At 46.9% G+C, this 23474-nt stretch overlaps 9 protein-coding genes across 9 annotated transcripts; 5 read left to right on the plus strand and 4 right to left on the minus strand.

The window, feature by feature from the left end:
- Positions 1-381: 381 nt before the first annotated feature.
- On the minus strand, positions 382-1933 carry BKA55DRAFT_642303 (uncharacterized protein). The gene is made up of 4 exons (XM_046197152.1): positions 1472-1933; positions 1000-1421; positions 781-950; positions 382-731 (listed from the first exon to the last, which is right to left on the minus strand). The coding sequence occupies exons 1-4, from the start codon at positions 1794-1796 to the stop codon at positions 434-436; spliced, it is 1215 nt and encodes a 404-aa protein (XP_046050020.1). The 5' UTR covers positions 1797-1933; the 3' UTR covers positions 382-433.
- A 622-nt stretch (positions 1934-2555) lies between these two features.
- Positions 2556-4318, plus strand: BKA55DRAFT_510634 (uncharacterized protein; the record flags this gene model as incomplete). The annotated part of the gene is made up of 2 exons (XM_046187625.1): positions 2556-2592; positions 2637-4318. 2 exons carry the CDS (start codon positions 2556-2558, stop codon positions 4316-4318), a joined length of 1719 nt encoding a protein of 572 aa, XP_046050021.1.
- A 519-nt stretch (positions 4319-4837) lies between these two features.
- On the plus strand, positions 4838-6703 carry BKA55DRAFT_566235 (major facilitator superfamily domain-containing protein). Its single transcript, XM_046192610.1, has 3 exons — positions 4838-5998; positions 6051-6298; positions 6344-6703. Exons 1-3 carry the CDS (start codon positions 4896-4898, stop codon positions 6637-6639), a joined length of 1647 nt encoding a protein of 548 aa, XP_046050022.1. The 5' UTR covers positions 4838-4895; the 3' UTR covers positions 6640-6703.
- A 319-nt stretch (positions 6704-7022) lies between these two features.
- On the minus strand, positions 7023-10089 carry BKA55DRAFT_593431 (uncharacterized protein; the record flags this gene model as incomplete). Its single annotated transcript, XM_046195550.1, has 8 exons — positions 7023-7091; positions 7154-7866; positions 7923-8076; positions 8129-8527; positions 8630-8651; positions 8681-9097; positions 9828-9911; positions 10070-10089. The coding sequence occupies 8 exons, from the start codon at positions 10087-10089 to the stop codon at positions 7023-7025; spliced, it is 1878 nt and encodes a 625-aa protein (XP_046050023.1).
- Positions 10090-10748: 659 nt separating this feature from the next.
- On the plus strand, positions 10749-13667 carry BKA55DRAFT_593432 (uncharacterized protein; the record flags this gene model as incomplete). The annotated part of the gene is made up of 8 exons (XM_046195551.1): positions 10749-10770; positions 10823-11041; position 11652; positions 11850-11939; positions 12220-12322; positions 12373-12763; positions 12814-13178; positions 13227-13667. 8 exons carry the CDS (start codon positions 10749-10751, stop codon positions 13665-13667), a joined length of 1632 nt encoding a protein of 543 aa, XP_046050024.1.
- Positions 13668-14799: 1132 nt separating this feature from the next.
- On the minus strand, positions 14800-16311 carry BKA55DRAFT_510224 (uncharacterized protein; the record flags this gene model as incomplete). Its single annotated transcript, XM_046187575.1, has 2 exons — positions 14800-15674; positions 15720-16311. 2 exons carry the CDS (start codon positions 16309-16311, stop codon positions 14800-14802), a joined length of 1467 nt encoding a protein of 488 aa, XP_046050025.1.
- Positions 16312-16719: 408 nt separating this feature from the next.
- BKA55DRAFT_566244 (uncharacterized protein) lies at positions 16720-18945 on the minus strand. Its single transcript, XM_046192611.1, has 3 exons — positions 18201-18945; positions 17037-18145; positions 16720-16985 (listed from the first exon to the last, which is right to left on the minus strand). Exons 1-2 carry the CDS (start codon positions 18628-18630, stop codon positions 17058-17060), a joined length of 1518 nt encoding a protein of 505 aa, XP_046050026.1. The 5' UTR covers positions 18631-18945; the 3' UTR covers positions 16720-16985; positions 17037-17057.
- An 820-nt stretch (positions 18946-19765) lies between these two features.
- Positions 19766-20976, plus strand: BKA55DRAFT_566247 (uncharacterized protein). The gene is made up of 3 exons (XM_046192612.1): positions 19766-20086; positions 20142-20517; positions 20572-20976. The coding sequence occupies exons 1-3, from the start codon at positions 19885-19887 to the stop codon at positions 20912-20914; spliced, it is 921 nt and encodes a 306-aa protein (XP_046050027.1). The 5' UTR covers positions 19766-19884; the 3' UTR covers positions 20915-20976.
- Positions 20977-21185: 209 nt separating this feature from the next.
- On the plus strand, positions 21186-23083 carry BKA55DRAFT_511065 (fungal-specific transcription factor domain-containing protein; the record flags this gene model as incomplete). Its single annotated transcript, XM_046187669.1, has 6 exons — positions 21186-21237; positions 21297-21740; positions 21790-22097; positions 22152-22285; positions 22334-22970; positions 23036-23083. The coding sequence occupies 6 exons, from the start codon at positions 21186-21188 to the stop codon at positions 23081-23083; spliced, it is 1623 nt and encodes a 540-aa protein (XP_046050028.1).
- Positions 23084-23474: the final 391 nt, after the last annotated feature.

Raw genomic sequence — 23474 nt, forward strand, 5'->3', positions numbered from 1 at the left:
GAGCGGTTTTAAGACCAATCAGACATTATCGGTTTGAAAGACCCCTATCATCACCCCGATTTCGGAACATGGTCCCGTTGCATTGGTTGGTTGAGGTTCAGGGTAGATGATTCAGGTTATCACATGCAGGTGGAAGAGCTCAACTGGAAATATAACGTCTCATAGTCATTAACAGCAATACCTATAGGCCAATGCTCTTATACAATTTTATCTTGAGTAATACAATAAAATTGATTCAATTGGCTATATTATTCCCCCCCAAATGCTAAGGCTCAACGTTGCACTCGAATCTTCAGCGATCTAAATAAGTCCCTGAGTGGGGCAAAGTTGTCGTCATAATTTGGCATCAAATACTACCCGCGGGAAGAAATGGAAGTTTATGTTTTACTCAAATCAATTGACGCTAAACTAATGCCAATACCCAAATGCTACGCTACACCTCCCGAACCTTGTAACTAAACATCTCATTCGAAGCCACCGAATTCCTATCTCTCATCTTCGCCGCTGTGTCAATACCCGTCACAGGCACGCGATACTCATACTTGGCACCCTCCTTCTGTCCTGCAACAGGATACGGGAAGGGAAGATACTGCGGTATCAAACCTAATTGTGCAAGAACAGTACCTTGATCCCATGCGATATGCTCATGGTAGAGGCGATCGCCGCGGATGTTTACGACTGCTGTAAAGGGGACTTCCATCTTCTTGTCGGTTGGTGGAACGCCGGGAAGTCTGGGGATATTAGTAAGAGTTACGCGAAGGGGTGTTTGAGGTGACGTACAACCAGTCGATGGTCTTGTTATGGGTGAACTTGTAGAGAAATTCATCGACTACACGGTCAATACCGATTGTGCGGCTGATAAGTTCAAGTTCTGTGTCGTCTGAGTTTTGAAAGATGAAGTTATCGCGGTAAAAGGTAGTGAGTGACTTGCGACCGATTCCACCAGTAAGCTGGTCCAATGTTAGTAATTGTACTCAGCCTCTATCTTCCTGAACTTACAGTAGGCACGTGGTTGACATATGGCTGATCAACCATAGTGCTCATCGTATGCTCAACCGAACGATCCGCAAACTCATAATACGTATGCTCATCCCAAATAGCCTCAAGATCAAAGTACGGACCGTTAGTAAGTGGCTTCAGGAAAGTCAAGTTTCTTGTGTGTGATAGTGACTCGGTCCAGTAATCGAAGTCATCTTGGAATGGCGTTGCCATGAGATGAGACTTTGCGCTGGAGTATGAGTATGTTGTGAGGCTATCACTTCTCTCAATGATGGCGGTGCGGCCTGCAATATGGCGCAGGATGGGGATGTTGGACTTCTCAAGGGTTGCGAGATCTGCGTCGTTGGCGTAGATCACGGCACCTACTAGGCCTGAGTTGTTGAGAGAGCTGGCTACCTGGTTCCATAGCTTGGGGTCATATGCTGTCGGAGAATTAGTACGACTTCACCCGCCAACACATGAAAGAACCTACCAATAAGTCCAATCTTGCTATCCTTCTCTAGTTGTTCACAACCCCTCAAAGCCTTCAAAGCATCACTCAACACCTCACCAGTATCTCTCTTAAACGCCTTGGCCTGTACCTCAACAACAGCATACCCCTCCTCAGCCCACTTCAAAAGAGCAGAAGGAACACCCTCAATAATCTCCAAATGCTTCTCCGAGTCAGGACTCAGAATAACAAGACCAGGTCCATGACCCCGTCTCGAAAGTGGAGGCAGAAGAGTAATCCCCTCACCAACAGTCTCAGGCTTGGCCTGGGGAAGAGGAGCAGGAGGCTTCGAAATGTCGGCGTACATTGTGAAAATTGATTGGTTGGTTTGAGTCTGGGGTGAAGGGTGGTCTAGGCGCTGCTCGAAGAAACAATATATAGATAGTAAATGTGAAATACGTAGAGCGGAACTCGGCCGAGGTTGGTGAACCCCGGATTATGATACGAGGGGGTTATCGTGGACCCCGCTTTGACAAGTCTTATCGCAGATCTGAGATAAACGCTTCAGCTTCGGAACTTCCGACCGGAAAGTCCGTTGACGCATGATGCGCTGTTAGTCTTTGAACTAACGATGATAACCGAGTCAACTCCAGCGAGTCATATCTGTTCCTGCATCACTAATCTGGATTAGATATCTGATTTACAGGGTTCGGAACACCTATTGAAGCTATTGTGTGGTTCCGTAGCGATAAATTACCCCAGATAAAGCAACTGATACGTGGGGTCGGAATGGGGGGACGGAACGTGTAATCTGGGGTAGAAGCCAAGCTAGTGTTATCGGCATTCCTTGTTTACTGGTAAGTGCTACAGCAGGTGAGATATCGTTCCGACATGTGTTGGTTGTTTTAGGGGTTCAGCTGAGTTGTCAGTTGGAGATTAGACGAGGTTTTGGAGTGAAACCGACGTTTGGGGATACCCGACGCTTGTGGTTGGATAGATATAGAAAGCCCATCGTTCGCCCCCTTGGCTGTTTGCATCATCATACTCGCTTCTTTCAACTAATAGAGGATACACGATCTTGCCTTTTACCTCTCAACACTCATTCTTCTATCTTCAATAAGACAACATGACTAAGTCGTACGATGTCGTGGTTGTAGGCGCCGGTAAACCCCCCCCCTCACAAAGACATCGTCAACTAACAACACAGGATGGTTCGGTCTCGCCGCCGCAAAAGCGATCAGACAAATCAGCCCCCACGCCAATCTCGCCGTCCTAGAATCCGCCGAGTCGTGCGGTGGCACCTGGTCCAAGAACCGTCTCTATCCCGGTCTCAAGTCCAACAACATGAAGGGCACATACGAATTCCCCGACTTTCCCATGGTCGAGAAGACATACGGCGTCAAGCCCAACAGCCACATCCCCGGAACTGTCCTCCACCGATATCTCACCGACTTCGCCAAGCACTACGACTTTCACGATCGAATCCAGTTCAACACTTCTGTTAACTTGGTAGAAAGAAATGGCGATGCTGGCTGGAGAGTTAGTGTTACTTCCCCCGAGGGAACAGAAAGTATCACTACTGAGAGATTGGTGCTGGCTACTGGTCTTACATCAACACCGAATATGCCTCAGTACAAGAACGCTGAAAAGTTTGGTGCTCCTCTCTTCCACGCTAAGGACTTCTGCAAAGAAGCTCCTAACCTGGACGTCAAGAAGGCTATCGTCGTTGGTGGTGCCAAGTCTGCCTTTGATGTTGCCTACGCACTGGTTCAAGATGGCGCAACAGTCGACTTGGTTGTTCGTCCTACAGGAAACGGTCCAGTCTGGATCGCTCCTCCTTTCGTCACACCTCTCAAGAAGCGACTTGATCAGTTGCTCAACATCCGATGGATGACTTGGTTCAGTCCTTGCCCTTGGGGTCAAGAAGATGGTTTCCCTGCTGTGCGAAACTTCCTCCATGGAACATCTGTTGGACGATTTCTTGTCAGCAACTTCTGGAAGGCTTTGAGTAACGATGTCACTGGCGCTATCGGATACGACTCTCATCCCGAGCTTGCGAAGCTTAAGCCTTGGCACTCTGCCTTCTGGATTGGCAGTGGCCTTAGTATCCTGAACTACGATAGCCCTCTGTTTGATCTTGTCAAGCAGGGTAAGATCAGAGTTCACATCGATGACATTGAGTCATTGGAGCCTAACCGAGCTGTCCTGGCTTCTGGTAACGTTATTGACACCGACGCTATCATCTGCTCAACAGGCTGGAAGAAGGAGTCTACTATCAAGTTTGCAGAGGATGAGCTTGGTCTTCCCTACTCCACGGAGAAGAAGCGCTCCTTGGCCCAGGCCGCCGACGAGAAGGTCCTATCTCTTTACCCCGACCTCAAGAACCAACCCGAACTCAACGTCAAGCCCAAAGAAGCCAACCCTCTTCGCTACTACCGCTTCATGATTCCCTCCGGCATGGTCAAGACCCGCGACTTGGCTTTCGCAGGTATGATCTCAACCGTCAGCACAGCCACATGCGCAACTATCCAAGGCCACTGGATCGCCGCTTTCCTCGCCGGCAAGATTGATCGCATTCCTACATCTGACAAGGAGATCACCGACGAGATTATGCTGCACACTCAATGGGGCAAGTGGCGATACCCCTGTGGCTACGGCGCTGATCTTCCTGATCTTGTGTTTGAGGGACTGCCTTATTGTAACATGCTTATGAAGGATATGGGACTCGAGACACATCGAAAGGGAAGCCGCTTCCAGGAACTTACTTCGCCTTATCTCCCCGCTGACTTTAAGGGATTGGTTGAGGAGTGGAAGGAGAAGCATGAGGCTACTGAGGAGATTAACGGTGTTGAGGTTGAGCAACTTGCTGGTGCGCTGAAGAAGGCGTAAGGTGTATTACTTTGTCGTTAGCATATATCCATTAGTCGAGATTGTTCGCGCTTCTGTCCATTGGCAGTTGTCGCATGATAGCAGAATCAAAATAAATATTCTTTAGTAATCTTCTGTTTCTCTTTTCCCGATGATAAGAGTGCTCATGACGACTGTGATTGAAGGTCTCTGGCTTTGGCGGCCTGTAAGTTACAGTCTTCTACTGCATTCTAGCGGGTCTCACATTCCTGGAGGAGGTTGCTCACTTAAGCTTCAGCGCTGACGCCAACAGCCTATGCGTGTCGCCAAACCACTTCGCTGTCCATTGGCGCGGGCATAGCTTGTTATCGAGCTCTCATAAATGGCACTGCAATATTTAAGCCAAAGAATGCTTGGCGACTTTCTTACACTTACGACAGAACCAATTGAGTTATCTGAACCCTGTAAACTGATGTCATTGTCAGCGTGAAGCGCGCCCTTCGAATGAACTATGACGCTGCTTACCATCAATTGATGCGACCTAGTAGTATACTTAAAAGAGCTTATCTTGACATCAAACTGCGTGACCATCACTTAACACGCAGTGCGACAGCGCAAAATGGACCGCAGCTTCGATATCACGACCGGTACGGGCGCAGCGTCGATTCACGGCGGCATCATTCCCCTAGAACCCCTCAATCCCAAAGCGAAGCTAAGAACAGCCAATCAAACCAACAAAAATGACAGCGATGCGCAACTGAACCCTCCAGTTCCTGAAGAAGAAAATGCTCCAAGCGCACAGGACTCAAGCGGTCTGGGGATATCCAAGACAAGGGGTGTAATTGTCATCGTCACTCTTGCAGGCATCAGCTTTCTCAATACCACGGGCTCGGGAATCCTCATCGCTGCGCTTCCCAAGATCGCTAACGACGTTGGTCTCTCCGAGAACCTGATCTTATGGCCTGCAGCGGTATATGCGCTCGCAGCTGGATGTCTATTACTCATCTTTGGCGCCATTGCGGATGTCGTCGGGGCCAAGTTGATGTGGGTTACAGGGAGTTTTCTCTTCGTGGCTTTCACATTGGCTGTTGGCCTTGCTCAGACGGGCATTCAAGTCATTCTATTTCGGACTCTGCTCGGAGCTTCGATATCGATGTGCTTGCCTACGGCTGTCAGCTTGATAGCTAACACCTTCCCCAAAGGGCCCTGGAGAAATGTCGCGTTTGCGATCAATGGAATGGGCAGTCCTTTAGGCTATGCTCTTGGCCTCGTTCTTGGAGGTATCTTCACTGATACGATTGGCTGGAGATGGGCCTACTACATGAGCGCAATCATCAACTTTTGTCTATCCACAGGCGCAATCTGGTCTCTGCCATCTGTGTACACTCCTTCAGAGCGAAAGTGGACAACTCGCTTGATGCATGAGATTGACTGGGTCGGAGCTACTACCATGAGCGTTGCACTCGGCATGCTGCTCTATGTTCTTGCCATGATATCATCGTCTTACAAGAGACTGGATGATCCCCAAAATATCGCGCTTTTGATAATTGCTATTATCTTGCTGGCTGCATTTCCCTTTTGGATGGACTACCAGGTCAAGCGTGGAAAGCCAGCCTTGATACCGAACAGCCTCTGGAAGAATCGATCTTTCACCTCAGTTTGCATCGCTGTCTTCTTGTGTTGGGCTTCACTGAATGGTATTGAGTATTTCACAACGCTTTAGTGAGTTCACTGAAATACACATTTGATCATATACTGACCCCGGACCCCGTAGCTTCCAAAAGGTAGAAGGTCTGTCAGCTCTAGAAAGCTCTCTCAGATTTCTACCTCATGTCATCATGGGCGTAGCGGTAAACATCATCACTGGCTTCCTCATCGCCAAAGTCAAAGTCCGCACTTTGGCTGTTGTCTCAGCACTTGTTACAATGGTAGCTGCACCTCTGATGGCGACCGTTGATGTCGGCGAGAACTACTGGCTTGCTCCGTTTTGGGCCATGTTCCTTTCACCCGTCAATCCAGATGGTAGTTTCAACCGCACTCTGACCTGGCCAAGCTAACGTAAAATAGTACTGTTCACTGTGTCGAACCTCGTGATTTCCGACGCTTATCCCCCAGAGATGCAATCCCTCGCTGGCGGTGTCTTCAATGAAGTAGCTCAGTTCGGTAACTCAGTGGGCTTAGCCATTACCGCTGCAATTGCCGCTTCAGTTACAGAGCACTCTAATATCACGGAACGCGAAGAGGCTTTGATGAAAGGTTATCGGGCTGCGTTCTGGACTATATTCGCTAGCTGCAGCACTGTTACTATTGTAGTGTGGCTTGGATTGAAGAAGGGCGGTATCGTTGGAAGGAAGCAGGACTAGTTATGACTTTTGAAGATCTTAATCTCTTCGAGAGGTATATTCGCAGCAAGTACTCAATCAAGACTTTCTAAACAATCTCCTTGCAAATCCTCGAGCCCCTTCTGAGCGCGTGATCATCTTCTTACGATACTCCTGAAACTGACTGGGTGAAGTCAATACGCATTGGTTTACTTGCTCGTGCTTTGACGTCCTGAATCGTATTTGACAGGTCCAGACGCTCTTGAGGAACTCTGCTGGAGAGGGTATCACTCTTATCTCATGTTCTGGCAGAGACATTATGAACTCAGGCTTCAAGACCTCACATACTGCTGCAGCCCAGTTATATGGAAGGGCTGGTTTATCAGATGCCCAGTCCGTTTGAGACCATTGCGGAGCCACTGCAATTACTTGGAGTGGTTCAGTGCCCATGATGTTCTTGGCGCAAGCCTGCTGGGGACGAATAGTTGGCTGGACTGTATACTAACAAGATGTTAGATCAACAAGACTGTATCTCATCCTCGCATGAATGACAAACCTCGTGTATCGTCCCGCAGATCATTTTGCCAAAGACCTTGCAATGGTCTTTATGATAAGGCGGATCCAGTAATACGCCGTCGACTTTACTAACCAAGTTGTCTGTTTTGTAAAGTACACCGAGCTCTGTGAGGATAATCTCGATCTCCGGGTGAATTCCATACCATCTTGAAGGCCCCTCGATGATAATGATAATATTATGCCAGGGCGGTGGAACGTCTTCGCCGAGCTCCAAACGGCGAGTCAGTCCAACAACTGCAGCAGTGATAAATTCCCATTGACGTTTAAAAACAACAGAAGTAGTCATAGTAGTAACAGGGATGTAGAAAACAACTTTGATGTCTCTAGGCAGTAGGTATCGCTTAGGTCGTAGAGTGTCTTTCTGAGAGGGAAACTCTTGTGCTGAACATGTCAAAGCCGTGAAGCTATTGCAGGAGGATTCGGTGTAGTATTCTTCAGACAAGAGATCTGTGATTGCCGTTGGCATGGGCCAGTTGATTACCAATCTGCCATGGAAGGTCTCGACCTCCAAGTAGTAGAAATCTGGCGTTTCTGACACAACTTCATATCCGGAGAGGGGAAGGTGGTCAGTCTTTCTTTCTTTTGTTGAGATATCCTTCGTTACCTCAGGCTCGTCCTTTTCGTAACCGTGAGAGTACTCATCATCACTGTCAGATTTTGTAGGCCCCGGTCTGAACCGGCGTTGATGGCCGCCTCACTGGTTTCGGTTGATGTGTTTTGAGGTTTCTGCTTCTCAGAAACTTCCGCACGGTCTAGATGATGTATTCCACCGGTTCCTCTTGCGCCTTGCGAAGATGTAGACTGGGCTGATGTGGCCAAACGCTGAACCTCTCCCAAATATGCCTGATGTACGTGATCTGGCCATTCTCTCTCTTTCTTTTCCCAGTATTTTTTTTTCACTCCCTGCTGAAGACTTTTCCCATTCTTCAAGGTAAGCGCCGTCCGTTGGTATTACAAGCTCATCGTGTCCCTCGGAAGCCTCCTGATGTTCTGAATGGTGACAAGCGACCGGCTGTTGCGTGTTTTGTCGTGAAGGCTCGAGTAAACGTTGAGCTTCTTTAAGTTTTGTTTCCGCCAACCTTTCCTCGTGTTTTTTCCCTTCCCATCTCTTCTTCTTGAACTTGTAAGATACCGGATCGCTCGCTGCAGAATCCAGCTCCCAGTCCGAAAGATAAGCAGGATCTGATGGCCTATCGCTCCCTTCTTCTCTCTCAAGGACAAAAGACGGCGCTCTTGTGCTGGAGTCTCCTCCGTCGATAGATGCGCCATCTAAGGCCTTCTTAGTATATGTCGTCATTTCTTCAAGAAAGTTTTGAAGGATATAGTCGTTTCCTCCTTGTTTCGGCAATCGTTGCTGAAGGCGAAGTATTTCTTCCAGAATTTGCGCCGTGTCATCTTTTATCGCTGATGCCTGATTCCGAATCTATGTTGTGTCGTTTTTTATCTCTTTGGTAACGTGCCTACATGTGTTGGTCAGCCTGTCCCAAGTAGTTGTGTGGGTACTTACAGCGATAACATATCTAGAGCTAACTCTAATGCCGCCTTGTGAGCCTCAAGGTTTGAGCGCAATTTTGCGACATCTCCTTGTCCATTGATAGCCCAACCAGCCTTGGATTTGAGTCGATTATCACCGCCATACTTCGTGATACACTCTTGTAGCTCTACAACTACTGAGTTGCAGTTTGTCACGATACCCGAAACATGGCGTTCGAGAGTCGTGGGAAGTGTCTTGCTCTCATCAGTCACATCTTCTTGGATAAGTTCAAGGACTGTTTGCAGGGAGAGCAGCTCTCGTGCAACTCGGTCAAGATCCCCCCGAGCCTCGCGACAGGTGCGAACAAAGGAGTTGATGGACAGTGAGAGCGTGCCGATGGTCGAAATAAGAGTGGCGCAACCTGTCGCTATTGATAAAGGGTCCATCGTTCTGTGAGATGTCTAATCATTGATATGCGACAATGAGATTCTTGAGCGAGGGGCATTGAAACCGGATTTACGCTGACAGGGCTCATTCGAGCTGTGACGCCCAATTGGTCGATGACTTCGACGCATTTTGCTACGGCGCTTAAGAATTATGCAGTTTTGTGATTGGCCCATCAATATGCCAAGGCTCAACCGCAATCCAAAGATAACCGATAATTGAGTGAGGTTATTCGCATAATTTCACATCATCAAATATCGCTGCGCACAATTAATGTGTCATTAAAACTATCGGGAACTATGTAATGACGATGGAAAGGTATTCGGTAGAAAAAATTTGATTGGATGTTGCTATATGATGGTTCATTTAACAATGCACCGTGAGCATTAAAATGATTGATAGGTGATGCGTATTATTTCTGAAGAGATACTAATGTAACATCTTTAAAAACCATCATTCCTTTTTCGGACGTTAATCAACAAGTGCATTACCTTATAAAGATAAATTTACAGTTCAAGTGAGAATAGCTTTTGCAATATCTCAATCGGAGGCTAACGTCATGTTTAGCATCTGCGTTTTATTCCATGGTGTCGCGTAATTTAGGTCAGAGAAATCGCAAATCCACGAAGTTTTCTGGTGGCAGTAGCGGACCTCACCAGCTTCGAGACCTGGCCACCCAAAGATGAGTTGTCAAGGGATAATTGTTCCTAAAGTGCCTAAACCTTTGCCATTCCACCTTTTGCTACCTGCGTTGGCATGCTTATCTCGCTGTCCCAGGTAGATGGAGAAATATGTGACGACAATGGCATGATCAGAGCGCCTCGTTGAACTAATGATGCGCACACGAGTAATGCCTCAAAACAGCTTGCAAGGAGTTAATCCGTTGTCGCTAATGAATAAACTCTGGTGCTGTAGTGCTTGCATAAATCTAATCGGTCTAACGGTGAACGTCAGCCACCCGGAGGAGATGCACCGGACATACAAGTGTCATGGTGCATAACGATCGCCAAAATCTGGTTAACCATAGGGCTGTGTGAGCGGATACTTCAGGGGAACTGAGATCTAGCCAATCATAAGCTCCATGCTAAATAGTCTATGCCATCATAAGTATGTTTGTGAGATCTAACGCAGTGCTTTTGGACCAGTAGATCCATGCAAACATCTCCCTGATTGTCGTGAATGAGACTGTCTAACGCCATTCTCTCATCAATGACAAGCTGATAATTCATTTCGATCATTCTGAACGATAATTGTTCCATGATTTGACCCATACCCCAGGTTTGGCTGCTATTATTGTTAGTTACACCGCATCATCATCTAGCCCGAATGCGGGGTGAGCATTGGACGATCACCAATATTTGACCGTGAATTTCTTGTGCGACATTGCGTTGGGAATTGAACAAAGCAAAGCAAAGTCAATGACATCTACGAACATGCTTACGGTGAAGAACAGAGAACCAACAGCTCGATCAATTCGATCCATGACGTCAATGAGTCTGTATGTCTCAGCGTTTGCTGGATAGATATGAGAGGATTGATGTTTATAAAGGAAGCATGAATCTCCAAGTTGTGCTTCCAATTCATCATCACACACTCCATCTCGCCAACAATCACAAGCACTTCTACAACCTTTACAACTACCAACAACAACTTCATCATGTCTGACTACAAGCCCACTGGTACATCTTCCCTTCCACTCTCCCCCATGTCACAACCTCTAACAGCATATAGAGCACGACGGCCTCCGCAAGGACGGCCAGCCTGACGGTCGCGTCGGCACCGGCGAGTTTGCTCACGGCAAGGTCGATCCTCACAAGGCCGGCGAGCAGGGCGGAAAGACTTCTGGCTCCGGCGAGGGTCTTGGAAGCAGTGACAGCAGCGGTGGTGACTACAAGCCCACTGAGCACGATGGCCTGAAGAAGGATGGCAGCCCTGACCAGCGTGTCAAGGGTAACTGAGGCGTTACGGATTATGCAGCGATATCTACTACCTGAATGATAAAGCTTTAACACCGAATACTCATACCGAGTCTACCTTGGTGAACATGAATGTGATTGTTTGTGACTTTAAATGACTCCAAGTATATGTATGATCCACATGCAGGAGTTGGGGAAGCGCAAGCAGTATCGTGTGCTCGTTATTGAGCCAATAACGCCGACATGTATCGCGTCATGATGCTTTCATCCAGTGATGTATCGGGGTGAGATAATCTACCTAATTACTACTATTGTTAATGCCTAGCTTCATAATTCAAATACTCTTACCAATTGGAAGCTTTAATTAACATAGCATCCGGGTTCTATCCAAATGTTCCGATTAGCTTCATTCACAATGTTGGCTGAGCCGCAAAAAACCAACAGAAAACCATTCTATCTGAGCCGCAGACTAGGAAAATAACATTGCGATCTACATCTCGTATCGCAAGTATTTCCTCTTTCCCCGAGCGACATCTGTAACAGGCCAAACTATATAAAAAATAAGCTTCGATAGATTGACTCGCGTCTCACTCTCAGGGCTGAGGCCCGTATCCACCGCGGAGCCGAACCTCAGCATTTACCAGGGTAAGCACATGGTATTTTGACAACACCACGCGATGAGGCTTGAGCCACGAACTATTACCTTCTGTCCGGGATCAATTCGTCCCGTCTTTAATCATCCCAACACCACGTTTTTTTCTTTCTTTTTTTTCTTTTTTTTTTTTTTTTTTTTTTGAATTGGTGCTAGATAAGCCCCTTTTATTTAGTGCGAGTTGATCAAGGCTAATTTCTTGGGATCATGTTTCGGGCTTTTGGGTGTTGATGGACGCTAAGATGCGGAGCCGCAAAAGCAAATACTCGTCTGGGGTCTTGTATCGAAGGCTACCAATGATGATCATTGGGAATGACTTGTAGATACTGATTAGTGATTCAACTAAATGGTCAAATTCACCGTTTCCAGAAGATGGTAATGGTAGGAATGACGGCCAGATATCGATATATCCATTAAATCAAACAAAGAGCTATAACGAGAACATGAGGAACTTCGACTGACGACACTCCTTTCCCCTGAGGACACGCACGCCTGTAGCCAACATCACACATCGCAGGGTACCTTGCAGTCATAACACTCCCAAAAGAGATTGAGCTCAGGAGATCCGGACAACTGGGCTGCAACCTCCCACACAAAGGATCTTCAGCGGTCCGTATCCCGGTGCATAAGCGCATCATCCCAGGAACAGGCTCAGACGCAAAAGTACGCTCTAACGGATGCAACGCCTCCTCGTGGCCCCTGAGTCGAGCTAGCGTCTGCACGTTTTTCTTCAAATATATGCACCAAGGAATTCTCATCTGGAAGTCCCTGCATTCTTGTTCTTCTTTACATCGACATTCCTTGTTTGCCAACCCGCTAAGATGGGTGGTCTTTTGTTGTCAGATCACTATGAGTTTCATAAGCCTAGTACCAATGATATGAACATTGCGAGCATCGCTTGGGGGTTTTCCTTAGGCGTGTCGATATTTGCTGGCACCAAGGCTGCGAAGCAGACGATCAAGTCGTGGAAGAGAGGGACGAGAACGAATATTTATCTTATCTTGGTATGGATGGAATGGACGAGCAGTGTGATTATGAGTGCCATTACGTGGTTATATCTGCGACAATACATTCCACCTGGCTTTCCAGTCTTCTTCGTTATTGGTATGTCCCCATCATCGGATCCGAAGTTACCTCGTCTAAGATACCTGAAGTCCTTCTTTGGGCCATTCAGATCCAATCGCTGCTCCAGATTATCATCAACCGAATTTCGATCCTCATGGTCAACCGACATAATGCATGGAAGCTCAAACTTACAGTATTCTTTGTTCTTCTCGTTATCAATATCAGTGTTTTCTGTGTCTGGATCCCTGCTCGATTACAGATCAGTTCCAAATGGATTGCTGTTAATGCTGTCTGGGATAGAGTTGAGAAGTGCATCTTCTTGATTGTCGATGCTGGTTTGAACTTTTACTTCATCTACCTCGTTCGGTCTCGCCTCATCGCCAATGGTCTTACCAAGTATACACGCTTGTACCGTGTCAACCTGTTTATGATTGCTGTCTCGATGACAATGGATGTAAGTCAATTACCTATCCATTTCGCTCCACTTTACTGATATAGCAAGGTCCTTCTTATCGCAATGATGTCTCTTCCCAACGATATCGTCTATCTTCAATTCCACCCTCTGACATACCTCGTCAAGCTCCATATCGAGATGAATATGGCCGAACTTATCACCAAGGTCGTCAAGGCCAGCAACCCCAACGGCTACGACTACTCCGACTCGCGATCTCGCTCTGGTCAAAAGAGCGGGAAAACAACCACTGGAAAGAAGATGGGCTCCGTCTTTCCAGGCAATAACCAGACTTTCATCGAAGCTGGCGGCGACAACATTGAGTTGCCTCAAAGGAAGGAAGACGGTATTCAAGTTTCCAGAACTTTCAAGACTACGCAGATCGAAGTCATCAAGGAGAATCGGGATCGTACTGATTACGACGATCTGGAGAGCGAGTCAAGCTCTACACGACATTTGAAGCGGGAACCGCTACCATTCCCCGCTGAATAGCTCAAACCTTCTCGATGAGCCTTTTCTGAAGTGGCATTTTAGATTTGGATTGTCTTCACGGATACACCTCCCGGTTAGATCACAGCGGCACATCATATACCCGCCGCTCAAATTCTTTTTTAGTTTCTAGAATAATTAGACGTACACGATATTAATGCATACAATAAAGACAAATTCCTTACTTTGCAATTCGTTTCGTACCAGATCCCTGTCTATGGGCTAAAGGATGTCGTGACCCCTGTTGTAAATCGTGCGCTAAGATGCGGCTCCGCTCGACCGGTGAACTGTGGCTGTTTGACCTTGATACATGGGTATTAGTACGAAGGGCCTCATTGTCCCATTATCGGATGGCTTATTGGTGAGACGAGATAAAAATTGGATGTGGCGTTCGGGGAAGCGAGAGATTACCTGCGTTATCACATCGTGGAGAGAGTTTGTGATAACTCAGAAAAAGCAAAGTTACCCCAGAACGAGACCTAGAGAAACATGCAGTTTAACTCTTTGTATTTCTTGATACTATCTCACTAAAAGAAACATTCTAATGCAAAAAATAATTAGTCTTAAGAATTATATAAAATTTCTATTAATTAATCTTTTTTGTCAATAACAGGCTCAAATGAGCTACATATTTATCATGCCTGACCCATTATTGCTCCCCTGTCCAAGTCTACCTACCGGTACTTCCAGCATCGCTAAAGATCGAGCAGTTCCAGATACACAAAAGTTTAAGGCGACAGAACTACCTGATAGAACAATTCTTCGGCCCTGAATCTATCTATTGGAAAAGATTTTCAGATTACTGGAGTCGGTTCGGTGTTCATGAGAGGCGGATGCGATCGGTGGAACTATAGCCGGAACCGCTCGGACCCGATGCCATTGAGAGAACCAGCACTCTGGTAACGCCGATATACGCCGGAGCGGGTTCTCCTCGTAAGGAACTTGTTTCGGCGGATTAGCAGATGTCATCTCGGATATCGTGACGGTCGTGCATGAGCTATTACAGGAGATCGCACTAACAGATCTTGACTAACGGGACGAACTATATTGCGGACATTAAGAAGAGAGATCTTTCGGAGCCGCAATGGTTCCCACTTCGATTCTATTCACTGAGCCCGGATCATATATCCCGACTCTATACCATTTCCTGTTGTGTAAATGAGCTTAAATACGCAGACTTGTAAACCCGGATCGATTCCAGGTAAATGTCTTCCAGTGCTTGCACAACTTCCTGATACAGAGCCAATAGCACAATGGCAGGAACCAGAAAGAGAAGAGTTGTTGAGATACATATCCACAGTTCCTTGTCGTTAGGTAAATCGTACATGGACATACTGAACATGCTCGTGAAAAATGACATGGGCACAAAGAGGATGGCAATATAAACATTGACATCTACAAAGATGGATCTCCCTGAGTCCAAATGTTGAACCATCAATCTATTCAGTATGAACATCTCCTCAAACAACTGAGAATAGTCTTGGAGTTGATCTTGTAATTCGGTAATATCACTGAGAAGTAACTGCCAAGTCATTGTATCAGATCCCTGCTGAATCCGAAAGTTGACGGACTCTGAAAGAATCGTCAATCTGTGACGTCTCTGTCGGATTTGTCGTATCCAACGGAGTATATTGAGGATGTGGTGATTATCGAGTTGACTTTTAGTGTCCTCAAGTGAGTGCTTATAGTGCTTAGAAAAGCGGTCGACAAGACGTATATAGAGATTCCAATGGGTTAGAACTACAATAATAGGATAGCGGCAAAAGTGCGAAATAACTGAAGTCGCAGTTAAGTCTCCGGGAAATGTTGGAGTCTGGAAGTAATGCAGCAAATTGTCCAGCATTGATGTACCATCCAAGTACGCTTGAATGTCCTTGAAGGAAGTCATGGAGCGACGAAGCTCAGATTCCTCAAAGCCTGCTGGCAGACTATTAGCAGGATATCTTCGACGTCTTCCAGCTCTGGTAGCTTCGACAGCGTGTGTCACCGAAGGATCTAGTAAGATTAAACCTAGGAAATCAGCAAAGATCTCAAAAAGTCGCTAGTTGTACGTACATATCGAATAAGTATCGAACTTCTTAATCATGATGGAACATGTAGCATGAGCAAGACCGAACTGTCGACCTGATAGAGACGCCAGATTCTCGATATCTCGAGGAATATTTGATTCCGTATGTAGTGCATTTTTCATATCATGACATAGCTCTGCACTTCCGAGATCTAGAACTTGCTGGTAAGGAAGGTGAAAGTACTCTTCACCAGACTTCGATGATGGTAATGTTGTGAGCGATTGCGATCCAGCGTCTTTCTCGACGTCCAAAATTTTCAAGTTGACATATTCGGCGAAGAAAATTGGGTTAATATCGAATGCTTCAACCAACGCTATTATTATCTGAGGGTTGATGTCTTCAATGAGGAGAAGTCGCATGGTGTCTGCGGCTGGCTGGTTGACAATGTCGCCGATATTACAATCGCCCAGCACCGTCGGTTTGTGGTTAGATTCAAGCGAGCCATTTTGAGCGTAATCAATAACGGCGATCCTGCTGGAGTGAGTAGCCTTCCGGCGCATATATCTCTTGAGCCCCTTGAAGCAAGGGTCGGACAGAGCCTGGATCGCGGCGTAATCTGTGTACGATGTCGGCGGCATTCTGAACCAGTAAATTTAGTTAGGCGTTTGGTGCCTCTTTGTTGTAGATGGGGCTCTGTAGGCACATTTACCTGTGTTCAGTGGTTCGCTTTCCAGTTGAACGATACCCGCAGACCATGGCCTTCACTAAGTCCTTAGTTATTAAGATGACAGGCAGTGGAAGTCAGTGGAATCAGATAAGATACAACGAGGCATACCGGAAGACAGATTGAGCAATTTCAGGCCAGTGGCATCGAATTTATAATGGCTAGCTCAGCGTTCAGCTGAAGCCACTAAGAGGTTCTAAGCCAACCAAGTCCATGACGTGGCGTCAGCCATCTTACAGTACACACCATGGGAATGTATCATACTCGATGTATTATAAGATACACATGTGTTTGCGTGTAAGAGTTCATTAATGTTATCACTGGATTCAATGATCGCTAAACTGATCAAATCGATAATTCAACTCTAGTCAATACGGACTTGCTGTCCTTGGCGCGCCTACTCCTCTCGCCGTAGTGATTCCTGCTGAGCTAGTAATTGTGGCTGCTGCAGGGCAGTCGCAGGCGATCAGTTAGGTACTTCAACAAATACTGCTAAAAAGGCCGGGTGATGGAACAATCGACACCTCTCAGGTGTGTGAAGCGAAGTTAAAATGATGCATCCATTCGCGACTTCGTAGCGTTTTGCTTCTGCTATATCGATTAGCCTAAAGCAAATATATTAGATGGTCCTCTATTTACTTGTCTGGATGGCTCGATCATTCAATCCTTCAGCTTTGACAAGTCGATGTTGAAGCTGCTGATCACTCCCTTCTTGGTCTCGTCGAGATTCTGCTTCTGTGCTTCCCGCTGGAGAATCTCAGCTCGAGACTTTCTCATCGCCTTGGCAACGTCTGTCCAGTCCAAAGAGCGTTTCTTCGTAATATTCACCATGCTCTCCTCCACTGCTACACCAACTAGCTTGCCTTCACGCTTCCGAACAATACCATCCACAATGACTGTGTCAACGTTTCCGATACTGCTGTGCAGAACAACAGCTGCCACAGGATCTTGCTCAGCAGCGCAGATTAGTTCGGGAGTGTTGGCGTCAAAGATTACCAAATCAGCCAGTTTGCCTTCAGCAATGCTACCAAGCTGACCCTCCCTCCCAATCGCCCTTGCACCCTGGATTGTCCCAAGATTGAAAACATCCTGTACAGTCTTGGAGATCTTTCGAGGAGCCAGACCTTGGTCGATCAATTTGTGGTTATGTTTGGCTCTTGAGGCCTGCAAACCAAGTCTCATCTCATAAACGATGCTGGAGGCCTGGTTACTGTGACAGTCGATTCCAAGACTAGACTGAGCTTGTGCCTTGGGAAGATCATCGTTCAAGCAGACGGGATCTCCAAGAGCCATCTGCATTTCAGTGGAGGGAGTGCTGCTGATGCGTGCTCCAGCATCGGCGAGGTCCTTGACGCTCTCAGCAGAGTATCCGTTGAGATGGCTGAAGAGCATGCGATTGTCTAACAAGCCGAGACTCTTGATCTGCTGAACGAGGTCATAAGATCCCATCTGTGGGTTGCTAACAGCATGGGTTGTCGCCAAGTCAACACCGGCTTCTCGGGCACGCTTGAACAGTTCTTTAATAACCTGTTCCGGTAGGAACCAAAGATCAAAAGCTAGACCCATCGTGACTCTGCCGTTGCCGAAGGGCGCCTTTCCGCCCAACTCTTGTAGTTCGTCCATGACCCATGGTGCAAGCATATCCGGATTCATCGCGAAGGGTGACCACGATGCGACGCGAGCAGTTGCGCAGTAGCCATAGACGCATCGCAGACCAGAAGAAACAGTTGCTGAGATGGCAGTGGATGCTATAAATCAGATCTGTTAGGTCATATTTGAAGACTCAGATACTGTTTATCTCACCAGCGCCAGCAAAAACATTGACGTGTGAATGATCCACAACAGTGGTGGTGCCGGCATTGATTGCTTCCAGCGAACCTCCAAGTTGCCCCCAGTAGATATCCTCTTTCGTATAGTTGGAAGACTGTAGATTGCCGGAGGCCATGTAATCGAGGAGTAGTTCATTAGCATGTCGTCCCTTGAGCTGGGTTTGCCAAAGATGATGATGCGTGTCAATGAAGCCGGGCGAAATGATCTTGTCGGTGCAATCGATAACCTCAGCGTCAGTTATTTCGCTAATATTCTCAGCTATCTTGGAGATCCGGTTGTTCTCAATGAGGACGTCCCTTTCCAGAGCTTGGACGTTGTCATTGGTATCGTGGATAAGGACAGTGCCGCCTTTGAGTAACAGCCGGCGCGAAGTGCAACCCTTGAGAGTAGAGTCAAATACCATTGCGAGTGATAGTCAAGAGTTGTTGATTTTTTAAATGTACTTATTTTCAAAGCTTGTTGTTGAAATCAACGGACAGGAGAAAGAGAGACTCTTATAGTCAATGACGGTAATCCGATGTCATACCCGTTTCGTGCGCCATTAGAAGTTTGGAGGCTGCCTGCATGAAGAATCTCTGTGTTCCGTGGCCTAACTCCACGGAGTACAACAAATGAGGCCACGGCCGGTGTTATCACGGAGGCAAAGTTGTCTACCCGTCTCGATCTACACAAGTGCAACACTCGCGCCAGAAATGCCCATCGTCACCCGAACACCCGTAGCTAATTCTGGTGATGTTTGTCAAGATTGGTTTAGCCCGCTTTGACCTTCGGTGCTGGTGATTAATAATAAGGTTTCGCGGCTGAGGATTAAGCGCGAGCGGAGATAGCGAGGGATGCGGGAGAGAGGGTTACTAGATTAGGATGCTCGCTTTTGTCGGATTTGTAAGTTAGTCTCGGATTGATAATGTTGGAAGAAACAGATCGCGAGAATCACAGGGAATGACGAAGAGGAAGATTATGAAAGACCAGATTTTGATATCGAGAATGGGCATTTCTCGGAGGTGCACAAGATCGGCACCGTCGTTGCTAAGGACTTCGGGAATAGCTTCAAATTGTGATTGATGACATTTTTGAAGATGCTGGCCCAATTATTGGAAGTGCAGTCAGCCTAAGATAACCAACGAAGAAATAGCATTCAATCCCTTGTAACAAATCTCAAGCCCATTTCCATAACTCCATATAAGCCTTTCTATGTAAATATGCTCCATGGTGATTTTTAATACTAACCTAACCTATAGTTCTTTATAGCCATTTCGAGGTAGTGAAATTTAATGATCCACAGGTAATGATTGGTTGATAGTAGATTCACTCTTCATTATGCTGTACCTTAATCAAAAGGTCTCAAGCCTATATAATAACCTTCATGGCAACGAGAAATCGGAGTTCAGACTAGACGGAGGATTACTCGGAGTCGGATTTGAAGGTTGAGCCATGTTATTTCCGAATGGGGTATTTTTCGGTCTTACCTCAACAGGAAATACTCCCAGCTCCTCCACCGGTCGGAGACTCCGCTTCGAAAAGTTCCACTCATTCTCGAACGATCAATTCTCAGATCCAAGAACTTTCTCTTTTCCTTGCAACTTGTCAGACCGCTCGGCCGTTATTCTTAGCGAATTATTTAGCCATTAAGCTGCTGACATCACATCTTTCATCCACTATGTCTGTTTTGGACAAGTACGGTCCCGAGGTGCAGAAAGTCCCTGCAGATGCCCCCATTGAAGACATCATTGCACTTCTCAAGCGTGATGGAGGTGTTTTCGTGAAAGGTCTTATTTCTGAGGCAGATGTTGATAAGGCGTATGATGAGTGTCGAGCACGCTTAGACTCGGATGTTGAATGGGCGGGCAACTTCTTCCCCAGCAAGTTCTCTTTATTATACTTACTAGTATGACTGAACTAACCTGTGGACTCAAGAGGAGACGCAACGGGCGCCAAGCCTCCTGGCTCTCAGCCCTACATACGCCCGATCCCAGGTCATGAACCCAGTCTATCAACAAGTCGTCAATCATTTCCTTACTACGCGAAGTTGGTTCTGGTGGGGTACCGAACGGAAGGAGTCGGTTTCCAAACCTTACTTGCATTCTTGCACAGCTATGAGAATTGGTCCTGGAGGTAAGGCGCAGCCACTCCATCGCGACGACTATATCAGTCATAACGTCCATACCAATAATGAAAAATGGGATGATGAGCGTGATGTCAATCGTGAATCTGCCGTTGGGTTGTTTGTTGCTGGGTCGAAAGTTACGAAGGAGAATGGCGGTACGCAGTTTATCCAAGGGAGTCATCTATGGTCAGTACTGCTTGCCAGGTTTTTTAAGTATTAAATGTGACTGACGAACTACAGGGGCTCAGAACGAGGTCCTCCGCGTGTTGAGGATTGCATTTTTGCCGAGATGGACAAAGGCGATGCGTTCATCATGCTTGCTTCAGCATATCATGGCGGAGGAACTAATTCTACCAACAATGAGCACCGTTTAATCTTTGCTACCTTTTCTATCCGTGGATTCTTGCGACAAGAAGAGAACCAATTTCTCTCTGTTCCTAGAGAAACAGCGATGAAGCTGGATCAGGATATACAGGCATTCATGGGCTATTCGATGAGTGATCCGGCATGCGGTTATGTTGAACAAATAGATCCGATATACTTGCTTCGACCGGAACTTGAGAAAGGCCCATCGGACTTTTAAAAAAGCTGAATCAATTTCAAGACAAGTAATGACTTGTATGACTACAGTAGTTGAAAGCTGAGGTGGATGTCGAGTTTGACTTATCCGAGTGCGGTATTCCAGCCTTATAAATCGGCTCGGATGACAGCGAGGCGTGCATGACATAAAAGATTGAAAATGACCCCACTAAATAAATCGACAACTCCGAGGCCGACTCTCGTCTTCTCATTCATCTTTTCACTCGCTCCACAATCGTCTTTTACTTCCATATTTGGTAATACACACAGCAATAATGATAGGTAGTGATAATTCATCTTCAAATCGCCCAACTGCCCGTCGCAAAGGTGAGCATTATTTCCCTCTCTCATCATACCTTGAAATACAGTACTGAGACTTTATTGAGACCCAGCATGCGGGACATGCCGCAAGAAGTGTCGAAAATGCGATCGGAAACGCCCCATTTGCGATAGATGTCGCACCAAAGGCCTTCATTGCGAAGGATATCCTCCTCGATTTCAATTTCAAGAGACATTGACGGTGCTTCCCAATCAATCAAGCTCGCGAGACGTGACAGCAGATAGCCTTGATGCTTCGCCTTCACAGCCAGTGGTCTTGAGCGAGACACCTCCAGAATTGTCAATGCCATCTAATCCCATCGCTGCAAGACTGTCGGCTTCACTTTCGCCTGAATACCCTGTTGTCGAAACTTCAGCTTTGACTTTGACGTCTCCTCAAACTTCAGCGACTCTATCGGTGTCGCCAGACGTTGTGTCCTTCACTGCCTCGCCGTCTTCAAATAATGACTTCGAGAACGATATTGCCACGAACCGATATATCATCGACTACTGTAAGACTCTTGAAACAACGGAATGCGCACCCGGTAACAGATAGTCCAGTTGACCAAACACTAAGCGAGCATTTCATAATCCATGTACCGGGATTGGATAACCCATTCCGAGAATATGTTCTGCCCCTTGCCTACCAGCATCAAGGCATCCTCCACGCCTTACTCGGATTATCGTCATGTCATATGTATAACACTGGGCATGCAAACAACCAGAGGCTCGTCACGGTATCTCTTGGGTACAGACTATCAGCGATACGATATCTTGCTTCTCTGCTACACAAAGAAGACACCTCACGACTGACCCCCACTGAGGAGGAATATGTTCTGGCCATGGTGCTACTTCTCGTTCTGCATGATGTACGGCATACCTGCCTTCGATAATTCGCGGGGCGGCTACTGACATGGTCATAGGTCTGTGAATCAGGCGTCTCAACCCATGGAGCTCACCTGACAGGTGTATCGTTCCTCTGCAAACGGATCGCTTGCTTGGATACCTCGCCCGGGCGTTCGAAAACAGCCATGTTTCTTATTTCCGCATTATCCTGGTAAGTCCAAGCGCTGGTGGCGCTTACAATCGTTACTGATAGAAATAGGCTGGATATGCTGCGAGGCTTTAGTGGTGCTGAAAAGCTGTCCTACTCCACCGAGGTACGAGAATGTGTGAGAGATCACGGAAGTTTAAGCCTTCACACGTTAGTTGGCTGTCCGCCAGTCATGTTCTTCAAAATTGGCCAGGTACTCGAGGCAGGTAAAGCTTACTTGGCTGGAGACCTGCCAGTTGAACAGTTTGAGCAATTACTCGACGGAGCTGAGAAGTTCTTCCGCGGCTGGGATCCCGATCAAGCCGTGTATCCCACCAACCACCAGGAATGGCGACATCTTGCCGAGGCATACAGGCACGCATGCTTGCTCCGCGTGATGCGATTTCCCGATGCTTTTGCAATCTCATGCGACGATCCTCAAATCAAAGCCTCCGTCTCCGCAGTTCTCGATGTTTGTGCTACGATACCAAGAGACAGCGTATTTTACAAGCGTCTACTATTTCCGCTGTTCCTAGCTGGAGCAGATACGTGCTCCCCACATCAGATACACTACGCAAGCTGGTGTATCAACGAAATCAAGCACTCCACGGGCTCCCAACACCCAGCTATGACCGAACTCTTAACCAAGGTTTGGGAAGAACGTCGGACGAATCCTCGTGGATGGTCAAATGTTCCCTGGATGGAATTTGTACGTTCACCGCTTTCTACCCCAGAAATTCTCCCTTGGCCGGTACTGACATAGGCCTTTTCTAGACTTGTTCCGAGCTTCTTCGTTCTCAACATGCATACCTCTTCTTTTGACGGGCCGACGTTCCACTAGTGCTCCACCGTCTAAGTCGGAGTCGGCATCGGGGATATAATCGGACTTGGCGGTTCGCTAAGCGGTTGGGAGTATTTCTCTTTAAGGATTAGCCTTACCTTCGGGGAAGATGGTTTGGCAATTGATGGACATGAATAAAAGACGATATGAACCTCTGACGTTTTTCACGATGAGTTATACAGTTTCTCAAACTTCACCTTTTTCAACCTGCCGTTTTCCCATCTATCAACGACACTTCATATAGCATGGCAGCGCAAGAGAAGAACCAGGCCGAGTTGGAGAAGGCATCCAAGCTGGCGAATGTTCCCCACTGTGAACAATACGAGAGGATGATCTCAGGCATGCTGTCAGTAAACACATTGAGTTTGTTTG

This window comes from Fusarium redolens (genome assembly GCF_020744475.1).
Source record: "Fusarium redolens strain MPI-CAGE-AT-0023 chromosome Unknown BKA55scaffold_7, whole genome shotgun sequence".
Lineage (NCBI taxonomy): Eukaryota > Fungi > Ascomycota > Sordariomycetes > Hypocreales > Nectriaceae > Fusarium > Fusarium redolens.